At 41.6% G+C, this 10,036-nt stretch overlaps 2 protein-coding genes across 2 annotated transcripts in view; one reads left to right on the top strand and one right to left on the bottom strand.

The window, feature by feature from the left end:
- Positions 1-405: 405 nt before the first annotated feature.
- On the top strand, positions 406-5,299 carry LOC103374941 (uncharacterized; the record flags this gene model as incomplete). Its single annotated transcript, XM_008305101.1, has 6 exons — positions 406-503; positions 631-837; positions 1,298-1,411; positions 1,509-1,575; positions 3,255-3,415; positions 3,894-5,299. Coding segments are annotated over 6 exons (1,247 nt in total), but the record flags the coding sequence as incomplete, so codon positions are not given.
- A 1,446-nt stretch (positions 5,300-6,745) lies between these two features.
- ctsd (cathepsin D) overlaps positions 6,746-10,036 on the bottom strand; it is a 13,334-nt gene continuing 10,043 nt past the window's right edge. Inside the window, exons 8-9 of the mRNA XM_008305100.1 lie at positions 9,629-9,727; positions 6,746-8,070 (exon numbers count right to left, since the gene is read on the bottom strand). Of these exons, the coding sequence (XP_008303322.1) occupies positions 7,909-8,070; positions 9,629-9,727 (261 nt within the window). The 3' untranslated portion in view covers positions 6,746-7,908. The remainder of the gene's footprint in view (positions 8,071-9,628; positions 9,728-10,036) is intronic.

The following is a 10,036-nucleotide window of genomic DNA, read 5'->3' as shown; positions in this document are numbered from 1 at the left end:
AAGAATTGCATGTATGTGTTACGCCAAACTCCTATTAGCCAACTTACTAACATGTTGGAGCATCAAATACATTTTTAAAATACAGACACTGGGGGAAGCTGAATAAATTAGCTTCAGCTAACGCTACCTTACCTGCTAGCTATCACTAGCCAGTGTCCAATCACTGCTGTTTGGTTTTTACCTGTTTTTTTTTTCTTTTTCTATGTTTCATAAAATTGCACATTTCTATCGCATCATATGGATTTTATGTTAGAAAGTTAGATTCAGTTCTTAACTCTTCTGACCACATTTATATGTGAATAAAAACTGTAAATAGGTACATAAATATATAAAATCTGTGTTTTTTGGTTTTGCAGCAGCAGGCATTGGGGACACTGTGTAATGTAGTTTTTCTTCCTTTATCAGGAAATGAGGGAAACATTTTCCAGATTGACGAGGAAACAGGAAACATCACGATGACTAAAGCTGCTGATATTGTCGGACCAATAACCCTCACAGTTCTGGTAAGTAATAATAAATCTGTTTTCCACATTTGTTCTGTGGTGATTTTGAATGAGGAGTTAGTTTCTGCAAATCATTTCACAAGAAACAGCCTTCTTTTAAGGGATTTAACTTTCTTCTGGCCTTCAGGCGTCGCAGGTGACCAACAGAGATCAGTTTGCAGTGACACAGGTGACCATCGAGGTGATGAAGAAGAGCAGGAACCCTCCTCGCTTTGAGAAGGAGCGATATGAAGGATTTATCTACAGCAACTCGGTCCCGGAGAGCATGATCCTTCGAGACCGGAGCACCAACCGGCCCTTCAGGGTCCGAGCCCGAGACGAGGACTTCGCCGGCGTGAGTGCTCTTTATGTGGCACGAAATATCAAGCGTTTACATTATTTCTCCTTAAATTAATAAAAACTGGAAACATAGCTGGACTTTATAAATATATAATCATGAATTTAATGATCGCCCCAATCAAAATGAACTAGTCAAATGATGATAACAATCCTCAAACCATAACAAGAATCTACATCCATACTGGTTCTGAACAGCTGTTCTTAAGATGCCTCTGTTAGCATGTTAGCATGCTAATTGCAGCATTTGATTTGCATGCTGTAATTAGCATGTTATTTGATTTAACTGATGTCAGTGGTACGTCAGTGTTTGTTTCTGTTGATGTTGTTGTTTGTTTTTCTTCAGCTTCGTGGTCAGAAATCACCTCATGAACCTTTAACAGCACAGATGCTGAATAAAATAAAACAACACTGACAGTCCTTACATATGTTTCTTTGGTGCATCTTTGTGTTTTCAGGGCGTGAATCCAGATGTGAAGTATGAGGTCCAGTACAGCAGCTATGTCAACGTCACCTCGGACGGTTTTGTGATCCTGAAAAGAGTTGTGAAGACGGAGTCCTTCGCACTTCAGGTGACCCATGTGTCGACTTTTTAGGCTCAAAATCAGATCACAGTGTCTCTGCTCACACTTTCTGACACTTTCTGCTTAAATCTTTCGCTGCCTGCAGCTCCGAGCAGTGGACGCGACGACGGGGGAGTCTGGAACTGCAGCGCTCTCTGTTCAGGTGATACCAGGTAAGACCTCCTGTTTTACCAGAACCTCTTATAACCAACCGCCAGTACAGGTCATACCAAGTGGCTTATTTAATATGTTTAGTACTGGTATGCTGCTACACTATTGGGCGAAAATCAGTAGCTGCTTCGCCAAAGTGCTTTTCAGTAGAGACGTACGATTGATGCTACGAATTTACCCAACAAATGTAGATATTGTTATTTATTATGTAAAATTATAGGAATAATTTTAAGATTGCAATTAAAACCATCTTGTATTTTTATACAAATTTACGTGAGTAATTTTAAAATTAAGGTTTCGAGCCAATAATATAATTTATTTTGCAAATTTACACTAAATATTAGAAACTATCCAGAAGTCCAGCAGAACCAGGCTTAGAATGTAAAGTGTTTTCTTTAATAAAGACTCATGAATACCCCAGGACAGCTGGACACTAGTTTTTATCAGTCAAACATGAGGAAATTGTTGCTTTAATATTAATAATTGCTCTCTTTATATGGTGCTTTTGAGAGTTACACAGTGATTCACAAAAACATAAAACCAAAAAATACCAGAGACATGTTAAATAGGATTAGAAATAATACAAAACTAGTCACAGCAGTTCCTCTGGTTTTTGCAATTGGCCTCATAAATCGTCAGCATGTTGGAGATATATCAGCAGCTAAAGTATATGCGCATTTTAAGCATTTATTATAAAACTCTATTGTGCAATACACATGTAACCGTGGACTTTCACCGGATTTTATAAATCGTCCTGCAGCTGAGGCTGATGGAAATGTTATTGTTTGTGGCAGCAGGATGGTGAGTGTGGAGGAGTCAAAATAATAGTGTAACAGTGTTCATGGTAATGAAGGAACATGTGACCCAGCAACAGGGCAGCTCACTGAGGAGGAAAGTTAAAGTATAGACACACACACACACACACGCACGCACGCACACACACACACACACGCATGGGGATTTGTTGACAAGAGCAAATCTATACAATATCCTTAACTTAATATACTGTTGGGTCTTGACCTCAGTAAACAGGCAGAAGTTTGTGTCACTGTTAACTGAATTTCAATTACAAGAACTAGATTAGTATTTTAAAAACTGAATATGGACGCAGACAGAGTGGAATTTTCAGCAGGGATCGAATACAGTTTTAGAGCAGCTGAATTAACGTTCAGTCTAATAGATTCAATTTCAAATTATTGGCTTCAAATTTGTTTTTTAATGGCAAAAGAATTTGAAATTATGTGATTCAGATTCAAACTTTGATACAATTCTGCAAGTTGAGCATCAAAATATAAATGATTAAAATTCAGTTTCTAGTAGCTCAGGGAGATACAGGGAGATGACACATATGTATATATATGATTTGGCATCTGATGATTTGATGCTCGGTTGCTTTATTATTATTCTGCAGACTTGTCCTCAATCAAACCCAGACAAAACTTAGACATATTTCACACACAGTAAATTAGTTGACTTCCTAATTTTTAAAAATGTAATCATGACTAACTCACGGCAGACATACTAACCATCATGTGGAAACCAAAAGTTAAATAGTGTTTACAGTATACTAGTAGTGTAGCAGTTCAGATTTTTGCAAACCTTTTCAGGTTCTACATAACTGCAAACTATGTTTAGTTTTAAACTGTTCAACCGTAGCTTGTCCACCTGTGTTCCTCTGCAGCTGTGGCCATCCCATCGCCCTCAAACATCGGCTATCGTCCAGGCGACATGGCGCTCCTGGGTCTGATCATGGCGGCTCTGCTGGTTCTCTGCCTCATTGTGATTGGCTTCCTGATTTCGCGCTTGTGGAAAGGAAACGCGAGCATGGACAAACTATGCGAGGTGAGTCACTTAACGAAATGTGGCCGTCACTTCAGGCTTTTGTCCACAACCCACAGACACTCAGTTTACAACAATGACTCGGACTGATGAATCGAATAAATGACAATAGCTTGTAAAAATGATATTCTCCTAATTAATATTGGTGTTTCCACTTTTGCTACAACTTTGAAGCCTGAAACAATTTCCCTGTGGGGATTATTAATGTTATTCTGATTTATTCTCTTGTGATAACGGACACAAAAGCACCTCCGTACTGTCATGGCTCAGATGTCAGAGACACACTCAGCTGTTTAATGTGTAGAGCTTCTCCTGAGTGGCGTTGATGAATATTCATCAGCTGGAATCCACAGAAGAGCTCTGTGTTAAAACAGAACTCTCTCTGAAACCACGGTGGCAACTGTGACATCGAACAAAGCTTCGATCTCCTCCATACTCCATTAACGGCTGTATTAATGGGGGGCCTCTCTCCTGCCTGTAGTGCCTGGGCCCCTGTCTGCGGTCCGACCAGCCCCGGTCCGGTCACAGGGACTCGCTGCAGTACACCAACGACGGCTTCCAGAACGAGGCCGACCCGGGCCGAGGGGGAACCAGGCGCTGGAACAACGTCATGCCCAGACGCAGCACCTTCCCCCAGCCTCGAGGTCGGGTCATCCCCATGGACAGACGGAGCCGCCACTGCTCCTCCTGCGGCGTCTACACCAACCACGTCCCCAAGGGCAGCCCCTCGGCCAGACCCTCCAGGAGGGGCAGGGGAGACGGGGACGAGTACAGCATGAGGTCCATCCTGACCAAGCAGCGGAGGAGGGAGGGCCAGAAGACGGTGTGGTTCAAGGAGAGCGAGGACTCCTCGGACATCGAGGTGGAGATTATCCCCGACACCGTGGGCCGGGTGGAGGAGGAGACGGAGGAGGAGCTGGAGGGGGAGGTGGAGATGGAGGGTGTTGTCAGAGATCCGGCTGCCCCGCTGAGAGAGTCCGACGGCGGGCAGGAGAGCCAGAGCACGGAGTCCGGCGAGGAGCAGGACTCTGGAAACGGCAGCTTAGAAAAGGAGAAGGGAAACCAGGAGGAGGAGCGCTGACAGCAGAGGTCAGACTGGACACGAGCAGAACGCTGTTTGTTTTCTTGTCACTTTGGATTCTGCAGCCTCCAGCAGAGGCCTCAGCAGGCCAGGATGACACGGCAAACATCTCTGAACAACTGCCAAACCTCAAGAAGGATCCAAAAAGTATTTATCTTCTACTGTGAGTATCTTAGAATACAGAGTCAGTGGGCATAACTTCATATGGAACAGTTCTAAGCAAGGATACACCACAAGCTCTATAACACCTGTACCGAGGTGACATGTTTTCCTGGTTCTGGATATCGTTTATGGTCATAATAACAACATACTCACTCATCTCTAGTGCTTCAGTAGAAGGCACATTTAATTTATATTCGGTCCTCTTGTCCAAGAAGCTTTCACTGTTCTGACAGGTGGAGAACTGAGGCTGCTTCTTCTCATCCTCAGCTTGTATGACGTGAGTTGTGAATGGTTGGTGAAAGAGTCTGGGAAGTCAGGACTGCACTCAAACTAGTGTCCTTCACCTTTAGATGCAGATGGTGAATCTCGTCTGGACAAGATGTTCTCCTGAGTTGACTGGCTGTGTAGTCTCTCCTGTGAGCTCCTCAGACTGCACAGACAACACTGCTCAGCTCGTGTTTGGATGTTTTATTCTCAACCAATTTGTGTCTTTTTTTTGAGTCTCAAGTGCACTGGGATGTTGTGTTTTGGAAAAAATCCTTCTAAGTTTTTCAGAAAATCCAGCTACACAAGAGGTACCACATTGATCTGCCTGCCATCCATCTCTGTTTGATGATGTGCTGGTTTTTCAGCATCTCTTACATGAGATGGGTAGCCTTCTTAATGTGTTGACTGGAGTTTCTGTAAAGCTCTAAACAGCCTCCCAGTGCACGTCAGAGCCAGCAACACTCTGAGACACAAACCTTGAAGATAAAACAGCCAAACTAACGCTGAGCAGTGTTGTATATGTGGTCCAATGCAGCAAAGAATGCACAGACCTATATTTTGGAGAGACTAAATAGCCCTTCAACACAAGTGAGCAGCTCCTCAGGACAAGACTCAGCGGTCCATCTGCATCTAAAGGATAAGAGACACTCCTTTAGGGAAGCAAAGTCCAAGCTGTGGACAGAAAAGACAGATAGTTTGAGAGAGGAATGAAGGAAGCCAGTGGAGAGGGTCCACAACACCACTTATCGGGTACTTACAATGCAGTCTTGACATCCCTCCTCAGACAGCGTCACCACCATTCACATCTTGACTCACATGGATTCAGAGTAATGACACCTGGATCTGAGGAAGCCTCTTGGATGAGAGATGAAACATCTTCAGGAACCGTAAAGAACCAAAAAAGTGGTCAATGTGCCTTCTACTGACCCACTCAGGATTACCATGATCTGGATCGCTGAGAATCTACAGACTTGTTTTATCTTTATTTATGAATAGTTTTCTTTATTGAATTTCCAGGAAGTCCACTCTATCATCGACTACATACCAACCATAACAGATTTTATCCTCACCGCCTGCTCCTACCTGCAGTCAGGTGAGTGGTTCTGTCTGCGGTGGAACGCCGCCGTGGTGCTGTCACGATTCCTGCACACATTCTGTACGAGCTTTACTAAACCCAACAAGTGTCTGGATTTTATTGTGAGAAGCGGACGTGAAGACGGACGTTATCTACTGAGTACTAAACAGCTGAAGGGACTTTTTATGTGGACTGTATTTTATCAAGGATGTTGGTTAAAATAACTACTTTTGTGGGAACTTTGTGGTTAATGTATAGTTGACATTTTGTACATTTAAGTGACGTTTGAGGGAATAATAAAGTTTGAGTCTAGGGATCGCCTTGCTATTTGTATATTAATATTTCCTCACACCAGCTTCTTGTGAGAAAGCCTTGTTTAAAGGAATAGTTAGACAATTTATTAAATGTTTCTCGGGCTCAGACTACTCAGTATGAGATTATAATTACGCATTTTGCCGAGAAACGTGACACCCAGTCAAAATATTAGGATGGAGGAGGCAAAGTTGAGGGAATGAGATGTAAACAGACTAGTGTTAGAAGCAGCAAGTACGATAATACTGGGAGTTATGTGTTTGGGAACCTTTGGAAAAACTGAATTGCAGTAGTCGTACATTCATGTCGTATTAGAATACGAAGAAAAATTTGTTGAAAAACCAACAACAACAAAAAAAAGCCCCTCAAGTAGGAACAAGTTGGAAATTCTGTGAAAATTTTGATTATTGGTACAAATGTACATATGACACATCAGTTTTGTTTTTTATTTAATTTAATGTTAAGACAGGTAAATACACCAATGCTCTGCTGTGTATTATGAGATCAGTATACAGAAGTTCTACAGTTGTGAACATGTAGTGCCGAAAAAGAAGGCTGTCTGAAGATGAAGTGATAATATTCTAAACATAGTGTACATTTAAACCGATACTGATGGTTTTCAGTGGTTAAAATGTTTTGCTGTTTACTCAGTTCATTGCTTCCTGTCCACTCTGTTTCTCAAAACTCTGCATAAGAACCTCATACAACCCCGATTCAAAGAAACCAAACTGTCTCTTTAAAAGGTAACAAACGCTGCCAACCAGGACCTTCTAAAGCTCAGTTATTAACATGCTACATCTCGTTTGTTTAATCCATACAACAGCAGCAGTGGAACAACAGGCTGGGGTTTAACGGTGGATTATGTGCCGGACTGTTTCTGAGCCTGGAAGTTTTGTTGTCACCACGAGGTTTAAAGAAATCCAAGAGAGACTCCAGGAAGTAACTGCAAACAAAAATAATTACAGCCTGACTCCACATAAAACCTCAACCAGAACAGTTTACATTTGTGTGGAATAAATGAGACGGCATGTTGGTCAGGTGTGCCGGCAGGTAAACTGTGTTACCTTTGAACAATATTTGTTGCTAAGCTGAGCCAAGCAGCGGCTTTCTGTGGCTTCACATCATTCAGCTCTGAGAATCAACATGCTGAAGAACTTCTTCAGATTCATTCATCAAAGCTACACAACACAGTAACACATTTTCTTTCAAAAACAGTTTATTGACGCCAATCATGTTAATACAGTCGTATTAATAGTCGAAGACCAAATTCATTCTAAAAACCTAATTCAAAGTACTCTTTTACAACAAATCCCTGATTTAAAAAAAAAAAAAAAGGAAAAAAAAAAAAAAGATCACTTGGATGTTTGAAAAGGGCAGTACCACCACAATCCGCTGATCCCTGATCATATAAACTCACACAACCACCAGGTCCACAATCTGTTTCTCTCACGCTGTCACAAATGGTAAAAATTCTTCAGATCAGTGCATTTAGGCTCTACACAAAGTCTATTGCTAAATACGGTTTGATTGCAAAGCAACAGAAAACGTGTGCAGCTCAGATTTTGAAGCTTGAACATGACACTCGGGTGCAGGATGTGCTCATTTGGACTTAGCGAAGCCCACCCTGTTGCTGTCGCGGTCGAACACGGTGTAGTACTGGCCGATGAACACGTCTCCCAGAATCCACAGCGGCCCGGCGGGGGCGGGGATGTCCAGGCCCATGAAGCCGCTCAGACAAATCGTCTTTCCAGCCTGAGTCTCCTGCAGGATTGGGATGAAGAGAAAGTCACAGAGTTATGACAAAAATGTGAACCCCAGAACCTGTGGCGGGTTTGAAAGAAAACAAACACAACAAAAAAAAACAAAAAAAAAAACCCAAAACTAAATCACCAAAATTACACCGGGAAAAAAAAACAAATTGTGCTCGTCACACTTTTACTTTCTTGGATCATTTTCCACTGCAGTAGAAATTCCTGCACCTCTATGGAAACAGCATAACTACGACTAGAAGGAGAGAGAACCTAGGAAATGATTCTGAGCACTAACACACAGATGTGATGCTATTTCATCCAACATCTTGCCAACAGTTTGCTTTTCTGTATACTGGTTTTGAGTGTTCTGCAGTTATTTTATTGATCCAGTATATTTTGTTTTCCTCTCAGTCTCTTTTGTTCTCTGCTCTGTGGAAACACTGCCTGCAGTTCAGCTGAAAACTGAGTTGTCAGGTGGTCACAGCTGTGTAAGACTCGTTTGTTCAGTTGTACCGAGGAACACAGATATTCTTATTTCTTTTACAGACTCTGGGGTGAACTGGGAATTTTTAGAATTTTTGATCTTACATTAAATTTTCTTGAAGGAAGCAGAAGTCACACAATTTGTTCAAAGACTGTCAGAAAGTGGAAAATGTAACGATGCTTCACATTTTATTTGAAGTTTCTGTCTGAAAAACTGAACGTTTCTTTCAACTTGGCGGCACGTTTTGAGGTTCAGTGATGACATTTCACAAAATCACTTCATTCTAAATGCCAAAAATTTTTGCACCAGATCTTGACAAAAACGAAGAATTCTGGGCTTGTTGGTGCAACTGAGAAACAATCAGTTGCGACCAAACAGTCATGAAAAAAACGAATGAATGAAAAAAAAAGAAAAAACGAATGACCTGCTGAACTGCAGGCTGTGTTTACACAGAGCAAAGAAATGAGAGGGATTGGGAGGAAAATAAAACCTACTTCATCAATAAAATAAATGTAGTATGACTCAGGAACAGCACACAGAGAAACAAGTTGCTGGAAGATACATGACAGCATGTGGAGCCCCATGTTTCCCACTATTAGTGACACCTGTGGGCACTTGGAACTACGTTGAACATGTTGATTCCAGGGTTGTTTTCTAATTCTTGTAAAGTAAATGAAATCAAAAAAGTTCAACTTTAACTGTTTTCTTTTGTAAGATTAATGGTTTTACATCTTTGTTACATGGCAGGACTTTATGCTGCAGTGAAAAACGCTGCAGGTTCCAACAACAACAACAACAACAACAACAACAGTAATAAAAACACTCAGAAGCTGCTTGGGTTTCAGACCATAAATAAAAATGGGAATGTGACAGTCCAGGAGTGAGCACCAACGAGGAAAACAAACTGTGATCCCTCCTCAGACAACAAACCAGCCTCCTCCTGGTTTTGCAAAACGAAACAAAGCTGCACTTGTTTTGTTTTTTATGACGTAACTCAGAGTCAGTGTTGTTTTGTTGGTGCAGCGGGCGTCTCTGTGTCGCCCTCTGCTGGATGATAAACTGCATGTGCTGCACAGCGTCTCACCTTGAGGACGTACTGCTCTCCTGTCAGACTGTAGCTCTGTCCGCCCACATTGAAGGTGATGACGGGCAGCGACGGGATCTTGTCGCAGTTTATCATGTACTGAAACACAACCGACAACCACGTTTCAACACACAGATCATTTATTCAACTCAAGACTAAACGGACGTATAAGAGAATAATAAAGGTGCAGGTGTTTTACGACTCTCTCATTGATCAAACTGTCTGAATGCTGTTTTTTTGCTTCAACAAACCCAGTAAAGCTCGTAAGGCTGAAATTAATGATTGATTTTATTAATCTGCTGATTATATTCACAATTAATCATTTGAGTGATCAGAAAATCAGCAAAAGACAAAAGTAAGTAAAATATGAGCCCTGAACCAGCAGATGTTTGCAAAAAGAAAAAAAAA

The sequence above is a fragment of the Stegastes partitus genome, unplaced genomic scaffold (assembly GCF_000690725.1).
Source record: "Stegastes partitus isolate 25-593 unplaced genomic scaffold, Stegastes_partitus-1.0.2 Scaffold2409, whole genome shotgun sequence".
NCBI lineage: Eukaryota > Metazoa > Chordata > Actinopteri > Pomacentridae > Stegastes > Stegastes partitus.
Note: the sequence above shows the minus strand (reverse complement) of the source record. Positions and strands in the feature narration are given on the sequence as shown.